At 51.5% G+C, this 18,714-nt stretch overlaps 9 protein-coding genes across 9 annotated transcripts; 6 read left to right on the top strand and 3 right to left on the bottom strand.

Moving 5' to 3' along the window:
* Positions 1 to 2: 2 nt before the first annotated feature.
* AUEXF2481DRAFT_301766 (uncharacterized protein) lies at positions 3 to 2,236 on the bottom strand. The gene is made up of 2 exons (XM_013486949.1): positions 1,711 to 2,236; positions 3 to 1,651 (listed from the first exon to the last, which is right to left on the bottom strand). Exons 1-2 carry the CDS (start codon positions 1,820 to 1,822, stop codon positions 144 to 146), a joined length of 1,620 nt encoding a protein of 539 aa, XP_013342403.1. The 5' UTR covers positions 1,823 to 2,236; the 3' UTR covers positions 3 to 143.
* Positions 1,759 to 3,686, bottom strand: AUEXF2481DRAFT_41480 (uncharacterized protein). Its single transcript, XM_013486863.1, has 4 exons — positions 3,107 to 3,686; positions 2,819 to 3,047; positions 2,608 to 2,767; positions 1,759 to 2,555 (listed from the first exon to the last, which is right to left on the bottom strand). Exons 1-4 carry the CDS (start codon positions 3,610 to 3,612, stop codon positions 1,972 to 1,974), a joined length of 1,479 nt encoding a protein of 492 aa, XP_013342317.1. The 5' UTR covers positions 3,613 to 3,686; the 3' UTR covers positions 1,759 to 1,971.
* A 197-nt stretch (positions 3,687 to 3,883) lies between these two features.
* AUEXF2481DRAFT_6336 (uncharacterized protein) lies at positions 3,884 to 4,545 on the top strand (the record flags this gene model as incomplete). Its single annotated transcript, XM_013486736.1, has 2 exons — positions 3,884 to 4,112; positions 4,166 to 4,545. The coding sequence occupies 2 exons, from the start codon at positions 3,884 to 3,886 to the stop codon at positions 4,543 to 4,545; spliced, it is 609 nt and encodes a 202-aa protein (XP_013342190.1).
* Positions 4,546 to 4,569: 24 nt separating this feature from the next.
* Positions 4,570 to 6,912, bottom strand: AUEXF2481DRAFT_30832 (uncharacterized protein; the record flags this gene model as incomplete). Its single annotated transcript, XM_013486810.1, has 4 exons — positions 4,570 to 6,048; positions 6,099 to 6,213; positions 6,262 to 6,767; positions 6,826 to 6,912. The coding sequence occupies 4 exons, from the start codon at positions 6,910 to 6,912 to the stop codon at positions 4,570 to 4,572; spliced, it is 2,187 nt and encodes a 728-aa protein (XP_013342264.1).
* A 227-nt stretch (positions 6,913 to 7,139) lies between these two features.
* AUEXF2481DRAFT_299955 (uncharacterized protein) lies at positions 7,140 to 7,645 on the top strand. Its single transcript, XM_013486948.1, has one exon. It carries the CDS (start codon positions 7,348 to 7,350, stop codon positions 7,603 to 7,605), a length of 258 nt encoding a protein of 85 aa, XP_013342402.1. The 5' UTR covers positions 7,140 to 7,347; the 3' UTR covers positions 7,606 to 7,645.
* A 581-nt stretch (positions 7,646 to 8,226) lies between these two features.
* AUEXF2481DRAFT_299957 (uncharacterized protein) lies at positions 8,227 to 9,785 on the top strand. Its single transcript, XM_013486947.1, has 4 exons — positions 8,227 to 8,473; positions 8,531 to 8,686; positions 8,742 to 8,864; positions 8,923 to 9,785. The coding sequence occupies exons 1-4, from the start codon at positions 8,339 to 8,341 to the stop codon at positions 9,445 to 9,447; spliced, it is 939 nt and encodes a 312-aa protein (XP_013342401.1). The 5' UTR covers positions 8,227 to 8,338; the 3' UTR covers positions 9,448 to 9,785.
* Positions 9,786 to 11,021: 1,236 nt separating this feature from the next.
* On the top strand, positions 11,022 to 12,613 carry AUEXF2481DRAFT_67144 (uncharacterized protein; the record flags this gene model as incomplete). The annotated part of the gene is made up of 7 exons (XM_013486920.1): positions 11,022 to 11,262; positions 11,329 to 11,424; positions 11,482 to 11,606; positions 11,664 to 11,889; positions 12,019 to 12,078; positions 12,129 to 12,234; positions 12,292 to 12,613. 7 exons carry the CDS (start codon positions 11,022 to 11,024, stop codon positions 12,611 to 12,613), a joined length of 1,176 nt encoding a protein of 391 aa, XP_013342374.1.
* A 422-nt stretch (positions 12,614 to 13,035) lies between these two features.
* On the top strand, positions 13,036 to 15,875 carry AUEXF2481DRAFT_41475 (uncharacterized protein). Its single transcript, XM_013486862.1, has 8 exons — positions 13,036 to 13,602; positions 13,723 to 13,793; positions 13,852 to 13,999; positions 14,048 to 14,083; positions 14,137 to 14,504; positions 14,560 to 14,670; positions 14,725 to 15,625; positions 15,682 to 15,875. Exons 1-8 carry the CDS (start codon positions 13,456 to 13,458, stop codon positions 15,748 to 15,750), a joined length of 1,851 nt encoding a protein of 616 aa, XP_013342316.1. The 5' UTR covers positions 13,036 to 13,455; the 3' UTR covers positions 15,751 to 15,875.
* A 551-nt stretch (positions 15,876 to 16,426) lies between these two features.
* On the top strand, positions 16,427 to 18,279 carry AUEXF2481DRAFT_67140 (uncharacterized protein; the record flags this gene model as incomplete). The annotated part of the gene is made up of 4 exons (XM_013486919.1): positions 16,427 to 16,505; positions 16,558 to 16,604; positions 16,664 to 16,750; positions 16,804 to 18,279. 4 exons carry the CDS (start codon positions 16,427 to 16,429, stop codon positions 18,277 to 18,279), a joined length of 1,689 nt encoding a protein of 562 aa, XP_013342373.1.
* Between the last annotated feature and the right edge of the window lie 435 nt (positions 18,280 to 18,714).

Genomic DNA, 18,714 nt, shown 5'->3' with positions numbered 1-18,714 from the left:
GAGCTTCAATTCGCAAATGCATTTGGTTATTACAAGAAGAGAAGATCAATCCGAACCCCCCCCAAAAAAGCCTCGCTAGTACTGTGAACCATTCTTCCCTTTCGCTGATCGTGACATCGTGAAATACGAAGGAGTCGTGCTCGCTACTCATCCGTCTTGATTGAGTTCTTGACTCCCCCAACCACAGTCTCACTGACGTTCTGAACCCCTTCCCCGACACTGATAGTGCCAGATTCAACGGCATGCTTCACGCCATCGACAACAGTCTCTCCCACATTCTGGACGCGATGGCCAGCTTCCTTGCCAGCCTCGACAGCGCTCTCCGCCATATCAACCGCAGCTCCCTTGACCCTTTCAAATTCATTCTTCGCCTGCTCACCCACAGATCCAAAATCCTGAGGCCATTTCTTGGTGGCTTTGAGAACCATGTAGTAAGCTGAGATGATGAGAACGTGGATGCGCTCTTTCAGTACCATGCTAAGACCATGGCCCAAGAAACCTTTGACGACTTCGGCATCAAGACCACTGTACAGGCCTCTAACGCCTTCGGAACGGTAAATGTTGCGCAAAGAGCGAATGATGGCGAGTTGTTGTATCTGCTGCCAAAAGACCAAACGTAAGACTTTCTTGGACTTGGCCGTGATTTTCGAGTCAGAAGATAGATCTGGTTTCTCGAGGTAGGATGGTGGTTTGCCCTGCACTTCCTCTGCCATTGGACGAGAGACTTGAGCACGGCTTTTCGCTAGACTGAACGGGTAGGTTACTGTTGATGCTGTTGCTTTTGACATTGCGGCGATGAGGAACAATGCCTTGGGTCCTGGCTTTTCGCGTTGAGAGCGAGGGAGTAATGTTCTCTTGAGTAGGTTCTGAAGGAGGAAGGTCAAGGCAGGATTGAGGGTAAGAATCAGACTGGCACTGTAGCCGGCCCAGAAGCCTTTGAGACCACGCTCTTCACGGATCTGGAGGAAAATGTCCTTGATGCTGAGTTTGGAGGCCATGCCTGGTGGCAGGCTGGAAGTCTTGTCTCTTGCGGCGATGAGAGCGGCAGTCTGTTTCCTGGTCACAATCTGGGCGATTGGTGTCGTAACGAACTTGGACAAAGCCCCAGCGGCGATGCCAATGCTCAGCTCATTGAAGATAGGCAGGGACTTTGTGCCCAACTTCTTCTGCTCTCGTTGTCTAAAGGCAGTGTATGCGAGGAAGAACAGGAAGCTGTCAATGACACTCTTGGCCGTGTCGGTCGCACAACCGTTCCAGAAGGCTTGTAGTCCTCCTTCGTGTGTGTATATCTTCTGTGCTGCATCGAGCAAGCTGGTGTATTCGGCATCATCTGCATCTTTCGCGGCCGAGGTGGCTTCTCCAGGCGACTTGAGTTGTTGTTGGACTTGGAGGCGAGTGATGACGAGATCGAGCGGGTATAGGATAAGATGCGACAAAGCGGTGCCAGCAGAACCTGCTAGAGCATGGCCCAATGCTGGTAGACCAATCCCATCGGTAGTCGGACCTCGGCGTTGATCATGTTCCTGGATCTTGTGGTAGAGCTCAAAGGCGTCCTCGAAGCCATAGTCAGCAGAGTAGTTCAAGCGGTCGACGGCATTCATGAAGCGTGTTACCAGCTGACTGTTGTAGACGGACATGGTGAGAGTTGTTTCTACAGTCAAAGTCAGCAGGGCACTTCGAATGTCAGGGAGCGGTCGAGTTCACACGCACCTTTTAACGTCGACTTCGACGCACTCGCGACTCTGCGGGGCAATGGTACTTGGACTTGGTATACTGCGGAGTCGTGCAGAAAAGACAGCACCTTTGTCGCCTGTCTTAACATGCAGGCCGCTACCTATATCATCACCCCACATGCTTTCCCGGATTTTCTGTCGTCATCGCTACAACTTGACGAACCGAGGCATGTGACAGTCCCAAAACAGTGTTCAATTTAAGAAAGAATATTACTTTTGATCAATACCCACGTCTAAATCAGTGGGCAACGACAAAGAATGTGTTGGTGATGAGGCAAACCACCATCACCAGCAAACCATAGATGGCCAGCGCAAGACTGGCTTTACGCAAGATGCTTCCACTATTCCATCCACCCGACACTGCTTCACCATCCGCGTCTGTCTCTTCATCATCGTCCTCCTTCATCAGTCGTTGGTGGTGAGGCGAGTCTGGTGACGAAATCTTGTAGTAGAACAGACCAGGAAGAATGAAACTGATCGACGTGCTTCCCGTGCTGCCAACGTATGCGAGCACCACCGACAGAGATGAGACTGTCATGGCCACAATATAGCTCAAAATAATGATCGCTGTCGTGATGACTGCAAAACGTCTGTCGCTCATCTCGCCGCGACCTTTCTGCGAGTTGCTCGCAGAGTTGAGAAGGGTTGAGCGAGATGGCGAACCGTTGACCGAGGCATAGTCCAGCTGCTTGCGCGAGGCCGGACGCCATTTGAGTACTGCGTCAACCGAAGCACGGCAAGGGTGCACTTGCAGAGGATAAGAGAACATGACAAGCACAACGATGGCTGCTTTGCCGATGGTCGATGCTACGGAAGGAATGTCTAGAGCAGGTCAGAACCATGTTACACCATGGAAAGTGGACGATAGGCTTACACTGCGCGACAATGTTGCCAGCGACATTGTCACCAAAGGTCAGATAACCAGTGATAGCAACTAGCAGGTAGATGCTACCGGAACTACCGATACTAGCTAGAACGACAGAGGTCGTCTTGAAGGAGCTATTGTCCTCGATCTCGTTGAGGATGGAGAACATCTACTAGAATGAGCACTTGAAAGGGTGGTCAAAGCGGGTGATACTGCTTACGTTTTGATGACAAGTATAGGCAAAGACGATGACGGGGAAACTGGCCAGGACTGGTACGATACCCTTGTCTGGCACAATGCTGATTTCGCCCTTGAGGCCCATGTCATCGCCTTTTGCGAAGTGGTAAACGACCAAAACAACGAGGTAGCCAATCGAGATGAGTGCAACGATACTGGTGTACTTGAGCGAGTCGAGTCTTCGGAGGAAGGAGAGAGGAATAACAACAAGCCTGGTCGCGTGTTAGGAGGCAGCCACGGGAGGACAGCAATAGGGCAGGCACGAGCTCACATAAAAGCAGTAACCCAGAAATGTCTGTCCAGCAGATAGTCGGCAGCAGGAGTGTCTGTGAAGCCGCGAACGACGCCCGGCATGAGATCACCAATAATGATGAGATAACTGATTCCAACACCGAAACACTTGATAGCGATAGCAGCATCAAAGATGACGGCAGCGTTGGGATATGTGATCTGACTCAGAGCAAAGAAACTGGCGTTTCCACGATCCAGATATCTGGCGCATCTTGTTTGGAGGTAGAGACCGAAGCCCGAGGCAAGGCCAGACCAGAGGATGACAAGGATACCGAGCAGGATGCCCATATTGGACAGAGCAGAGGGCATGGCCAGCACGCCGGCACCGACAATTGTGTTGACCAGATTGATGACACTGCTGAGCCAGCTGGCGTGGCCGTGGAGACCGGTCTCTTTGCGACGAGGACGGCGCGACATGCTGGCGGTACTGTTTGGGCGGGATGAGTCGTCGCTGTGCGCCGAGCGAATCGAGGCGTAACCGGTCATGCTGCGTCTTGTCCGACTGGAAGATGTGAATGCTGAGCCGGCAACAAGGACTTTAGCAGTAGCGACAGACCATGGTATAAGAGGAATTGCGAGGCAAGACAATCATGTCTCCGATCGCTATCGGCCGGCCAAGCCACGCCGAGCGGCTCCCGGCTCCCGGCTGCCGATGAGCCTGGAAACCTTGTCACAGGAAGCTCGCCATCTCCCGTCATCCATGCAACAAACACATCACCACCGTCACCGTCCCAAAAGGAATCCTCGTCACGCGACCATGTCGTCCATCGCACAGGATACAGCTTCGCAGACCCTACACTCCCTTGAGCAACGATTGCAACGCGTGCATTTCCTCCTGCACGGCACCTCTCCCACGCCCGACTCCGCAAAAACGCCCACCGACACTTCCACGAATCAATCCATTGCATCTAGACTACAAGCTTTGCAATCGTCATTCAATTCTGTCCTCAACAACTCAAAGAGTGCCCAGCATCTTGTCGCGCTGCGTGAGCCTCGACTGCTCTACTACACGAAACCAACACGTCTGACCCCCTTCTAGAATCACAACATCAACATGACGCTCCCGACATGACTCAGGATGCATTGACCGCCCTCGTTCTCTCCCACGCCCCATCATACCAGGCTACCGCTGCCCGCCTGACTTCGCTCCAAGACTTGCCAGTCCCCGATCCCTCAGCATCGGCTGCTCTGATCCATGTATATCCCCGCCTACAACGTGCCGCGAACAGACAAGAAGACCAGCAAAATACTATTGCCCAACTGCGACGCCAAAGTCTTGCTCTACTGGCAAGATGGTATGATCTAGGAATCATCACAATGGACGACTGCTGGACTGAATGGGAGGCCCGACTCATGCACCAAGAAAAGCTCGTCAGAAGAGCAGAGGCCGACAAGAAACAAGCCGATGATCCTCTTTGAACGATTCAGTCGAGAGCTGTCTACTCAAGACGACAGCTTCGCCATCATGTCTTCGTACTGCTGCATGCCCCCTTCTAACTTCCTCAATCTCGTCTTGGATAGACGATACACGACTCCGCAGTTCGGTAAGCCATCTTCGCTACTGTCCGTGTCTTCATCAGACTCGCCTTCAGTTCCTCCGCTTGACTTTCTTGGCGACTCTCCTTCGATCACGCAACGCATGAAGAAGCGATCGTGCGTAATGAGCAAGATGGCGCCTTGGTAGTTTCGAAGCCTGAGGGCAAGTGCTTGTATCGTATCTGGATCCAGGTGCGTAGTAACCTCATCCAGAATGAGCAGGTGAGGTGGGTTCCAAAGTACTTTGGCCAGCGCCAATCGCACCTTCTGCCCGCCTGAAAGAAGGCTTATGGGTACCTCTGAGGTCACCTTTCCCACAAGACCCACAGAAGAAAGGAGGCCGCGGGCTTCTTGCTCAGAAACAATTTGGTTCGCGAACTCCATGAGATGCGTCAAAGCAGTCAAGCCAGGTCTGTCAGATGTGAGATCCTGGAGCTCCTCAACGGCTTGTTGAGAATACAGCCCGATTCTTGCTCTGGTGTGCTTTGCAACACTGCCCTTATTCGGCACATGACTACTCGTGTTGTCCGTCGACTTGGCAGTCATCAGAGAGACCAAAGTGGACTTTCCTGAGCCATTGAGACCAACTAGTCCAACTCGGTCTCCCAAGTGAATTGTGAGATTGACATCGCGCAAGATAGGTGTCTGTGTCTTGGCGCCGCTTTTGTAGTCGAAGCAGACATTTTCCAACGAGATCAAAGCGCCAGGGAAACGTAGATCAGAAGGGTGAATGGGGAATGACATGCGTGGTGGAGGATCAAAGTCTGGTACCTCGATTGCATCTCTTAGGCTGTCGTGCCAGCCCGCTCTATCTCTGTTGAGTTTGAACCTCGTGCCCTTGGCCGAGACCTCCATACCCATCCGCTCATTCAGCTTTTTCTGTCGGGAAGACATTTGCTTGAGTTTCTTGTCATCTCCGGAGCGCTTTGCCGTCTTGAGGTTCTGGTCAATCGTTGCTTGAATGTGTTTCTTTTGCTTGTCTTGAGCGGCTTGCATCTTGCTGAGGTATTTGTATGATTTCAATCTTGCTGTCTCGTAGCCGGAGACGTTGCCCTTGAAAGTCTCTATGCTCTGATTTCGGAGGACCAAAAGCTCGTCTGCAACGCCATCTGCAAAGGCTCGATCGTGGGTTACTGTGATGAGGGTGACGGAAGTGTCGAGAGTTTGGATGTACTTCTCCAGCCAGATGATGGATGGTAGGTCGAGAAAGTTGGTTGGTTCGTCTAGAAGGAGAATATCTGTAGATTGGCACAGTGCGCAAGCTAAACTGCAGCGTGTTTTCCAGCCTCCTGAGAGTTGTGATACGGGATTTTCGATGCGTTGGGTTGAGAAACCTATACCGAGCAGTATGGAGCGTGCTTTTGCTTCGGCGCTCGCAGCGTCCATCTAGAACAAGTCAGTATTGAACCGTTGCATGAGATTGGGACAGGACCTACCGATGAAAGAGATGCTTGTACATCTGTCAACATGTCCATGGCCTTCTGGGTCTCTTCTTTGACTGTCGTACTGTCCTCCAGCTCAGACTGGGATGAGTGCTTCAGTTGGTCAAGCCTGTTACTGTCAACAGCATATCTCAACTACAATTCGACACCTTCTTACCTCAACAAAGCATCAGCCAGCTTTTCTTCCAATGCTGTGAGCGTTTTCCGTGCTCCTAATCCTCTGACACCACTTGTTTTCGAGGCCTTGTGCCTCGCTTCGGCGACATCACGCTGTAACCGCTCGCACGTCAATTCACGATACACCCTCAGCATAGCCATAGGATCATCGACATTGTCCATTGCCGTTGACAATCTGCTGGCTTCGTGTAGTCTTCTTTCTCGCAGTCTATCGCTACGCAGGACATGCTCGAGAACAGTCTCGCTGGAAGACGAGGGTGTAGTAGATTCATCGTCTCCATCTTCCTGCACTTGACCAAGAAGCAGTACACGTATGGTGCCAGAGATGCCAGGAATGAGGCCTTCTGCCATGGCTCTCAAGAGTGTGGATTTGCCTACACCATTGCGGCCAACTAAGACGTAATGTCGACCGGGGTGTAATTGTAATTGGGCATGGCTTAGAATTTCATGATTACCAATTGTTACGCTGAGGTCTTTGACCGCGATCTGACTTTGAATGTAAGTCTCTTGTCCAAGATACTTTATTGAATATGGTCTACCCTACCTCTGTGGAAACCGATTCTTGTTTCTGTGCGTAGAACCGGCTTTGTTGGGCTGTGACGCTAAGGGCCCCTTTCTTAGATGCGACCATGGTTTCTCTGATGTCTGATACAAGATCTTGTAAGCCTTAGTGATCTTTATGTATCAACGATGTTGAGGAACACATTGAAGCTCCCATTATTCAGGTGGTCTCCCGACAGAGTACCGCATGATTAAGGTTTACTGCGGTGACCTAAACGGTGATCCTGCTGAGCCGCCAGGTCTGTTTTATCTTCGTGTTTGCAGACTCAGGTTACTTCTGCGAGAGCATTGCAGATATCAATCTGTAGGAGAACTTCAATACCTTGCTTGACATGTACTGCACGCCTATTCCACGGAGCTGTCAACGCGGTGTGGTTCGTCAAGCAAATGACAATCCAATCGGAGCGACTCGGGTTAATGGGCTTGACAAAGGATCTCAATTCTTTGCCAAGCTGAATGTGAGCTGGGTGGGTCACATATGAACTACATCTCATCTTGACATGTGATGATGTGCTCCGGTGTGTTGTGGTCTATTTCCGTTGGTAGGATACGTAGCATGCGATGGGGAAAGCTAAGGAGAATTAGACATGCAGGGGCGACCGAGACTCGGAGGCCGGCATGCAGGCAGAGCCTTTGCTGTAGAATCCGACTGAAGAGGACAAGCCGCGGGCGTTTCTTTCTCTGGAGTTCTCGATCCATTGTTGAAGAAGTACGCTTCCTGTGTCTAGGGCAACAATGGACTGCTATGAGCCCTGGGCCATGAGTCGTTTGCCAGTACTTGTGCGGCGACTGCGGAGAATTTGTCTCGGAGAGTGGGTCCGTTTGGCGGAGCAGGGTCTATATTTAAGAGTGAGCGTTCATGGCACGTATCGATGATCGATAGCGTCGACATGTCGAATGTTTTTGAGATTGGTATATCAATAGTGTCGGTAGGCATACTTGGTTGAAGCGCAACTGCTCACGCAGTGGTGCAGGGCCGCACCTGCCACCGTTCCCTTTTGATACGAACATTAGGTAGATGGCTTGATATGCATCTTGGCGGCGACGTGTTTCATCAACAGGGTTGCGTCGACTCCTGAAACTGTTAAGTCGGCAGTCTTCCCATCTGGATTGAGTCTTTGTTCTTGTCGCATCGACTTTGGTCGTCCTTTCTACGACAACCCCGTCCAAAAATCCAGAGCCGGACCGCCCCTCGTTTATCGTCTGCTCTGATATTCTAACTTTGAACCCTTTTCTTGCTGTCCTACCGGTTCTCCTTTCCCCGCCCACCATATACGCGCCTCGACCTTTCGCCAACAAACGTCTTGTGCGCTCCCACGACCTGAGCCTGAACCACACCCTCTTTTGTGCATTACCTCACGCCTGCTACAGCCTGACACGTCGTCACGGAGTAATCGTGCACTACTGTCATTTCTATCGACATCGCCATCGCCCTCGCTGCCGACGCCTTCCTTTCTGGTTCTGAAACAAAACGCCTTCATCCTCGCACCATATTCATGCCATACAGCTCCGGTTCACCATCTCTGCAAAAAATGGAGGCTAGTCGCATGTACGGCGCTCGCAAGCCTAGATTCAGCTGCGGTCAGATCATTGGCGATCCATTCGCCCTCGCTACTTCCTCGATAGCGATCGTACGTCGAAACAGGACTCCGCCTTCAACCAGCATCGATTACTGACTCGAGACGCAGATCGCCTGGCTCATCGCCTTTGTAGCTTCGGTCATCTCCAAGATCCATGGCCAATATCCCAACTACTCGTGGTGGGCGCTTGTCTACATGTTTTTCTGCATTGTAGGAGTTCTGGTTACGGTCGCCTCGGACTCCGTCTTCACCTACCACGTTGCTGTAAGCGAACCTCCACATGTCCTTCCTCTGCTTTCCCATGCTCATTCATTCGCAGATTGTGGGCTTCCTAGCTGCTGGCCTCGTCTTCACAACATCCTCGGTTAACTCCCTGGTCTACTCCTCAGATGGTGCCCACGAAGCAGCTGCAGCCGGCTTTATTCTCCTCTCAATGGTTGCTGTACGTTCCGATATCTCATCGCTGATCACGAAGAGCTCCACTGACATAGCGGCCGCAGATCGTCTGGATCTTTTACTATGGCTCCCAGCCCACCGCCTCTAGCCGCAACGTGATCGATTCCTTCGCCCTTCACAGAGACAGTCGCGTGCCGTCGCGCATGTCTCGCCAGCCTCAACACAACAGCTACCGTCCCGAGACCTCGGTATCGCAACAACCGCAAATGTATACATCGGCCCAACTTGGCGGCTTCGAGACTTCGTCGCCTGTCACCGGCTTCCCTGGAGGAGCATTGGGAGCGATGGATAGCAACCGTGACAGCGGCGCTCGCTACGGACAAAACAACTTGGCTCCTCACTCAGCAGCCACAGACCGACCCAACTCTACCGCAGTAGCTCCAGCAGAGTACCCTTACCGCGCAAAGGCCATATACAGCTACGAAGCCAACCCTGACGACGCCAACGAAATCAGTTTCATCAAACACGAAGTCTTGGAAATTAGCGACGTGAGCGGAAGATGGTGGCAGGCCAAAAAGGAGAACGGCGACACTGGTATTGCACCCAGCAACTACCTCATCTTGCTGTAGGGCTTATGCTACTCCACGCGCCGCGCTCTTGTTTGGGGACACACCGAACAACCTCTGCTCCTTTCTGTTTTTCTGCGCATGATACCAGTGGTCTAGGCCGCAGTCCCCTTTTTATGTTTTGATGTTGAATTACTGTTTTCTGGATTGGCAATGGCGTCTGGGAGGGCGTTTTTTGTTTTGTTCTGTTCAATGTGCCGGCACAGGCGCCTGAGTCTTTATTCATCACTTTCTTACGACGATGGTCCACTTGCAGATGTTTTGAGTTTGGTTTGGGAAGCGCTGGGGAATGCTCCAGCATGCAAAATGGTGGATGCGACATCAAATTCAATACTGTTTGTTTCAGTCAGGTTGTCGAGTCTATATGTACTATGAAGGGCAGTGGAAGCGAGCGAACCTCTCCGTGTGCATCATACTGTGACGCTCGTAGCTGTCTCAAGGCACAATGCTCTTTAAGCTTGTAGCAATGTCACCGAGATACGACTCTGACTTGACTCCCTGTATCGGGAATATAGAATAACACTGTGACTTACTACAGCTCCTTGATGCTCTGCTCGAATTATTGGAAGGGCATGAGTGACAGTGTTTGGCACATGGGGAGCAAAGATAGTTCGATAAATGGCTTTCTGCGGCATTGCTCGCTAACTCCAATTCAGCCTCATTGGACTGACTCGCCCTATCAGCTGGTGGCTGCTCTGTACCCTATCTGAATAGCACGCGGAGATCTCGATTTTGCAAGACGCCGCGTTGCAGACAAAGCTTTTTCGTCAACAGAGTTCCAGTGTAGCTTAAAGGTACCGCTGCACATGTACGCCGCGTGGTGGTTGGGTTTGGCGTCCGGCGACAGACGGTTGGACGCAAAAAGGATGGGCTTCTTGGTGGTCGAGTCAAAGATGAAGCAAAAGCACATGACAGATTTTGGGGAATCTCGAGGCCGCTGACATGTCCAGAAAGGGCAGGCGCTTCGGCCTAAGCAGAGACCAGGCAGAGATCGGTGGTTTCTGTAAAGACTGCTGGGACCATTGTTCTCGTGTGCAGCCACGAGCGCGCGTTTGGCGGTTGGCCGGGTATGCCGTCACAGGTTGCTGGTGCTGGTGCTGCCTCTTTGGCGACAGGCGGGCCGACAGCTAGCGATCGGCGAGATTTGGTCACATATTGGGCGCGGTGGAATCCTTTGGACTGGTGGGCTGGAGATCGAATTCGAGAGTGACTTCACCACCGTGCCCCGCGCACAAGACTTGGTTGAGAGTCTTGTTTCCTCTAGTCGGACTCGAGCTACTTCTCTTTTTCTTGTCGCCGTCGCCGTCGCCCTCGCAAATCTCACTCTTATACCCGTCATCCTTTGGCCATCCAACACGATAATGGCCAAGTGAATTAGACAGCTTGTGCATCTCCCGTCACTTCACCGCTTCCCGCATCAATCAACATACAGCCTTGCTCAAGCCTAGCCCCACCATACTCTCGAACTCGGACCCTCGACTACCGCGACCGCGGAGAGTTGGACGCCGTCCGCTCGACCTGAATATACCCAGAACCCACGCCCACCAGCCATGGCGACAGCAGCAATGCATCATATCATGCCCAAGCTGCACATTGGCAGCAGCAGAGACAAGGATGGCCGCAAAGAGAGCCGCTCGGAAATCTCGGCCAACAATCGCGCTCGCGACGAGGAAAAGAGTAGGCTGCTTGCCTGGGAAGCACAGAAGCAACCCTTGGAGTACGATCAGATCCTGGTAGAGCCCAACTCGAAGCCTGTCGGGCACAGCTCAAAGGTCTTACGACGTGAAGACTTCGATCTTGTCAAGACTCTCGGCACCGGTATGCGCATGTGTTCCCAAACTAGACTGATGGGTATAGTTTGGCTAACTACGTGATTTCTCATAGGCACATTTGCAAGAGTCTGGCTCGCGAACCTGGTTACTCCGAAGAAAGAAGATGCCGAGAAGGTCTTTGCATTGAAGATACTGCGCAAGACCGATGGTACGTAAAGCGGCTTCCAGCTTGCTGACCAGGAGTGGTATACTGACAGGCCCTCAGTCATTCGCTTGAAGCAAGTCGAACACGTTCGCAACGAGCGCAACGTCTTGGCCTCTGTGGCAGGACACCCGTTCATCACTACAATGGTGGCCAGCTTCCAAGATCAAGACACCCTATACATGCTGGTAGAATGCTTTCCTCGCTTATGTTGGCTATACACAAACTGACTTTCTTCGATGCAGTTGGAATATTGCCCTGGTGGTGAGGTTTTTAGCTATTTGCGCCGCGCCCGCCGTTTCAACGAATCCACGTCACAGTTCTACGCCGCCGAAATCGTTCTTATCCTCGAGTTCCTACACGACCACCAAGGTGTTGCATACCGCGATCTCAAACCTGAGAACATTTTGATTGACGCAGACGGTCACCTCAAACTGGTGGACTTTGGATTTGCGAAGAAAGTCGAAAACAGTGCGTCATTTCCCTTCTCCCGAGGCGTGGGATGGATCAAACCGTCACTGTAACGGCGTTTACCCTTGGAGATCCCAGCCACTTTGTGCTGTAGGTACGGAATTTGCTAACATTTCTTGTGCATAGGAGAGACATACACGTTGTGCGGAACGCCAGAATATCTCGCGCCAGAGGTCATCCGAAACACTGGTACGTCACCACCACTCGAGAACCAATTCATCATTCTAATGCTTTACTAGGACATGGCTTAGCTGTTGACTGGTGGGCTTTGGGTATCCTCATTTACGAATTCCTGGTCGGCCAACCGCCATTCTGGGACCAAAACCCTATGAAAATCTACGAACAGTATGTGTTCACCCAGAACGACCAACGACTTGATTCAAGAGCTAACAGGAAGTTTAGAATCGTGGAAGGTAAACTCCGGTTTCCATCTGCAATGTCCGCAGAGGCTCGCGACCTCATTTCACAACTCTGTGCCGTGGATGTAACGAAACGTTTGGGAAACATTAAAGGTGGCGCATCGGCCATCAAAGGACACCCTTGGTTCAAGGACATCGACTGGGATGCCATGTATCACCGCAAGATGCAGGGCCCTATCGTACCACATCTAAGAAGTCCCTCGGACACGCGAAATTTCGACGAGTACGACCCGGAACCTCTACACAAGGACCAATACACGAAAGAAATGAAAGAGAAGTACGAGAGTGCTTTCAAGGACTTCTGAGTGACCACACATTTGTAACGGAACAGGTCAGAAGTGCATTGTCGTCTTTACTCGCCTCTTCCCTTTTCCCGCTTTTCACGACCTTGCCTTCCCTTCTCTCCTTGGTCAGTTGCCCGATTTCTTTATTTTTCTTGCTTTCGAGCGAAGGGGCAACCAAGACATGTACTCACGACTACCTACCTTTTTATATGCTGTACAATCGCGGGAGGCGGATAGCAGAAGACGCGATGCTGGCTAGAGGCCTAGCGACCAGTTTTCTATAATGTATCGAATATTCTTCAAACACGCTTGGACACAGCAAGCCTTGTAAACAGAGCAGAGCGGACAAATTCCGCATCACGCTACTACCTAATCAACCCCGCATATTTACACATTTACCCCTCCTTCCAATCGGTTATATTCCCTACTGCTATCCGGCGCATGGAAATCGTTAGATTCTTGCGATGTGGATGAGTATCTTGCACCTTTGCCCATTCTGCTCTGCTCTACGGTAAGTATATTGGCGTCTGTCTGCGCTTGCACTCTTGCTCGGACCGCGGCTGTGCACCAAGACCTTCCTCGGCAGCGAATTGATCTAGACCGGATATACGAGACCTGGAGAAGACACAATCCCATGGCCTGAGGGAAGCAAAGCACTGGTCTCGGAGAAATAGTCACAGACAATAAGATCAGACCGTCTTTCTGAGCTACTCTTCGTTGCAGCAATTCAGATTATCAGAGCCATCGCTTGTCAGCACGACTCCCCTAGACTACTGGCAACTCTGGTATATCATCCATTTACTGCTATTTGGATACTTGGAATCTTTCGGTTGTAACAGGATCAATCCCGCTACAGGAACAAAATGCACCTCTTCCGGCCTTGTCGATCATCTAAAGCGATCGCTAGACCATCGATTTTGCACTGTGCGAAGACGTGTTGTGCAAAGTCTCGTGTACTATCAGGTATACGTGGGCTCTTGACCCAGGCGAGGGATCGTGGACCTGTAGATGTGAGTGTCACCTTCCCATAGTCCGTATACCAAGCCTACCAAGGAAAGGCGTATCAGAAGCAGAAAAGAACAAACGCATCCGAAGGCGAAGATACGTGCTGACTATTTGTGCTTTGATAGCCCCCTTTGATTGAACAAACAATACCCGGATACTTCAAAGATGTCGTCAGCGAGCATGGTGACAGGCCTGCGTGAGTCTCGTACGCCCGTTGTCATATTTGGATGCTAGAACTAAGCTTGAGTCTGCAGAGTGATCTCGCGCCATCAGAGCACCAGATTAACATACCAAAAATTGGATATACAAAGCGATGCTCTTGCTAGAGGATTGGAAAGACAGGGAGTGCAGAAAGGTGATCGAGTGGCCGTGATGTTAGGAAATGGGGTCGAGTATTGTGTCGTAAGAACAACCGAACGCATCGGAGAGACTTTTTTGACATCCTGACAGGCTACATATGCGCTATTCAAACTTGGTGCAACGCTTGTACGTCAATCAGTAGGACAATGGCAGTGTCCTTGTTAACCACTGATTTACAGGTGCCTTTGAATCCGGCTTTCAATGCCCTGCAGATTACTTCGGCTCTCACCCATCTAGCAGCATCACATCTTATCATTTCCGCCGAGATCAATTTACCATACAAGCTACCAAGATCCGTCATGCCGTTGCTCGCTCATCTGATTCCGGACATGAGCAAGTCCAAGATGGAGTCCGAAGCAGTACCCAGCCTCAAACGCGTCATTGTGGTTGAAAATTCGAGCGGTCGGATAGAGACAGGAGCATTCGGGGCGCTAAGCAACTACACAGACGTTCTTAGAGATGGAGAAGGCGAGAGACTGGTACCCAAAAATTTGGATGCAGATGAAGTAGTCAACATACAGTTTACTTCTGGCACTACGAGCATGCCGTGAGTTGACTTCGATGCTGGCGCCGGTAAAGGCATCGCTGACAAACAAATGTAGCAAGGCAGCGTGCCTGACGCATAGATCCGTGCTCAACAATGGAAAGAGTATAGGTGACAGGATGTTGTTGACACATCAAGACATTGTCTGTTGTCCCCCACCTCTATTCCAGTAAGGCTCCTCTTACTACCTCATATCTCACAGTCGCTAACTAGCTGTCCAAAGTTGTTTCGGAGCCGTCCTAGGCTACATGGCCACTAGTACACACGGAAGCGCGATCGTCCTACCTTCCGAGTCTTTCAACGCCGAGGCTACCCTGCGTGCAGTCCAGGAGAATGCAGCTACAGCACTTTATGGCGTACCCACCATGTTCATTAGTGAGCTAGAGTTGCTGGCTTCTGGAGTCGTGCCGTACGAAGGCTTCTCACAACTACGTACTGGCATCGCGGCTGGAAGTAGTATTCCAGCTGCTCTCATGCGCAAGCTCCATGATGTACTTGGATTGACACAACTAACGATATGCTACGGCATGACTGAGACGAGTCCAGTCAGTGCAATGACTACTACTGATGACCCCATGTGGGCGAGACTCGAGACTGTGGGAAAACTCTTACCACATGTCGAGGCGAAAGTGGTCGATCCAGAGGGCAAGATTTTGCCGCCAAATGTGAGGGGTGAGCTCGCTGTGGCGGGCTATCTTGTCATGAAAGGCTACTGGGGCGACGAAGCGCGTACACAAGAGGCGATCCAGGCAGATGACAAGGGCATACTATGGATGCACACAGGCGACGAAGCGAGTATGGATGAAAATGGCTATGTCCGGATCACTGGCCGCATCAAGGATCTGATCATCCGTGGTGGGGAAAATATCCATCCGCTGGAGATTGAGAATGCGGTCCTCAACCTACCTTTCGTGACAGACGTCAGTGTAGTAGGGTTGCCAGATCCGAAGTATGGTGAAGTGGTCGCAGCCTTCATCATGCCGAAGAATGCGAATGCAAGCGAAGAGGAGAAGACGAAAATGGCCATAGAGATCAAGAAATGGATCAAGGAAACGCTAAGCCCGCATCTGGTGCCGAAATACGTATTCTGGTCTGATGGATGGCCTAAGACAGCGTCTGGCAAAGTAAGTCACCAAGTCCCGGATCTGAATTGTCCAAAATGAGCACTAACAGAATGCAGATTCAGAAGTTCAAGTTGAGAGAGACAGGTGTCGAACTGGCTGAAGCCGGTCACGGTATTTACACGTAGACCTTTTGCATGACAGACTCACTCCTCCAACAGCATGGTGAATGAAGACGCACTTCCACCTATGACAAATTCAAGCATTGTACAACCTTCAGAATATCATTGACTACCATACTGAAAGATCTGTGATCCTCAATGGCAGACCAGGTTGACCCGGCCAGGGTTACCCTGTCGTCAAGATTTTGAAGGAATGTTTTTGTAAAGACTCTGGAGTAATATGCCATCCTCGTGATGATCTAAGACAAGTAGATTCCCGGCATACTTGTGTCCTCAAGGTCCAGATAGCCAGAAATTGACGGCCACCCGTTCATGTAATAAACGAACATGGCGAAGAAGTGGTGGCCTAATGATCATGGAGTCTTGGCATCTACAGCATAGGATTGACACTCAGGGCCGCGGCAATAGTGCAGATGTTGCAAGCCGAAGGGCCAACGGAAAGAGAACCCCGGGCCTGAAGGGACAGGACAAGCACCTTCTAGAAGAGCACGTCGTACAATACAAAGGCTGTGAAAGCAAAAGTGTTGATTACAAACGCTGGTACAAACACGAAGGATTCAAGCAGGCACCGACGTCGCAAAGGAAAAAAAGCTCCCCCAACGTCATTTAGACGCGCGACGCCCGCACGTCTAGAAGTTCGCGCCCACTTTCCTCTCTCTTGGTTACAGGAGCAGACATCAACATGGCTCTCTCTAAATCGACGAGGATATGCATCCTCTTGGCAATTGATTCCGTCTTCTTCCTAATCGAACTCATCACGGGTGAGGCCGACAACCAAGACCAGGTCGCGCGACCATACTAACGAGCACATAGGCTATGCCGTTCACTCCCTCGCCCTTGTGGCCGACTCGTTCCACATGGTCAGTCGCACCGCCCTCTTGGAACTGCGAATCTCAAGAAGACTTACACTGTTGTGCAGCTTAACGATGTCATCTCCCTTCTCGTTGGTCTCTGGGCCGTCAAGGTGGCCAACCAAAAGACGACTTCCAAGATGTACACCTACGGCGTGCGTATTCCTCCTCTCACACACTCTTGTATCGAAGACTTACTCTCTACCAGTGGCAACGCGCCGAAACGCTAGGAGCTCTGGTCAACGGAGTCTTCCTGGTCGCCCTTTGCCTTTCCATCTTCCTCGAAGCCATTCAACGTTTCGTCGAGCCGCAAGAAGTCAGCAACCCCAAGTTTGTGCTGATTGTAGGATGTCTCGGTCTCGCCTCCAATATTGTCGGTCTCTTCCTCTTCCACGACCACGGCCACGGTGGCCATAGCCACGGCGGTCACTCCCACGGCCACTCCCATGGATCCACCGATGCCATCAGCCATGCCGAAGAAGGTCGCGCTCAGGACGAGGATGCAGATGTCGCCGATGAGTCTGGAAATGTCGCCGATGTGCTGCCTCAGAGCAGAGTTGCAAACTGGCCCAAGTCCAAGAAAGCCTCAGCGGGCGCGCCTGGAGCCAGCGACGACGTCGAAGTCCCACAATCTAGCCACCGCCGTCAAAAGTCCAAACACAGCAGCCGTTCTCGTTCCAGAGCTTACTCGGTCGAGGACGTGCCAGTCAACCCCTCGTCCTTCCGCCGTTCCATCATCGAAACCAGCAGGCTTCAGGACATCGAATCTGGTGAAAACACAGAGGAGTCAGCCGCCGAAGACGACAACGCAGACGAGACACCGCAGCAGCCGCTCATCACTAAGGGTACATCCAACGGCTACGGTAGCATCCAGCAGTCGAAGCCAATCGATCACAAGCAGCACAAGCACAGGCAACCCAAGCAGTCGTCTGCTGGCGGCGGTCATGGCCATTCTCACGATGATCTCAACATGCGCGGCGTCTTCCTCCATGTCATGGGCGATGCTCTAGGAAACATTGGTGTCATTGCTTCTGCTCTATTCATCTGGCTTACCGACTACTCCTGGCGCTTCTACACTGACCCGGGCATCTCACTCATCATCACCTGCATCATCCTCGCCTCTGCCATCCCTCTTTGCCTTGCCGCATCTCGCATCTTGCTTCAAGCCGTTCCTGCTGGCTTGAGCGTTGACGACATCAAGGAAGACATTGAGGAACTACCTGGTATTGTTAGTGCCCATCACCTTCACGTGTGGCAGTTGAGCGACACCAAGCTTGTTGCAAGTTTGCATGTTCAGGTCGATTTTGACTTTAAGGGTGAGGGCTCGGCGAGATACATGGAACTCGCTCGCGCCATTCGCGACTGTCTCCACGAGTATGGTATCCATTCTTCCACCATCCAGCCCGAGTTCTGCTTGGACCCTGAGCACGACCATTCTGCACCCCTTGCCGACGGAACCCACTTTGCTGGCACAGATGGCGCCTCCTCTCGTAAGACTTTGGACAGACAAGCCAGCAACGCGAATAGTCTTCGTGCTGCCGCAGATGCGTGCCTGCTAGACTGCGATGATGCCTGCAATGGCAAGAGCTGCTGTGCACCTGCCTCTGCTGAGCCATCGCAGGAGGATGCTCACGATCATGATCATGATCACGATCACGACCATGATCATGGTCACAGCCATTAGAAACGGTCACGTAACCTGATGCTTTCTGTTTCCAAGCGCTTTTCTAGATTCTTTTCTCTTCTCAAGAGACCTCCATTGGTGCCCACGGACGAGGTCGATCGTTCTGTTGGAAACAACTGATGTCTTGTCGGGTCATGTTACCTTAGCGTTGCTGTTCCATACATCACTATCCTATTTTACATATTTGTAATCCGAAAGAGGATCACTGAAGAACAATTCACTTGGAAACATCCCAAACACGTCTCTACTTCACCCTTGTTCCCGTCGAACTGTTGGCCTTGCTTTACTTCCGATACTTCACTATCCACGTCTTCTGTGAAACAACCCACAGCTTCACTTCACAAGTCAGGTGCATTGTTCTTATTCTTCCTCATCAGCACCATCCCATGTACACTCCTTTGTACATAGAGAGTATGACCGCCCGCAGCAACAATA

Source organism: Aureobasidium subglaciale (genome assembly GCF_000721755.1).
Source record: "Aureobasidium subglaciale EXF-2481 unplaced genomic scaffold scaffold_15, whole genome shotgun sequence".
In the NCBI taxonomy this organism is placed as follows: Eukaryota; Fungi; Ascomycota; class Dothideomycetes; order Dothideales; family Saccotheciaceae; genus Aureobasidium; species Aureobasidium subglaciale.
This window is presented reverse-complemented; position numbering and strand designations above follow the sequence as displayed.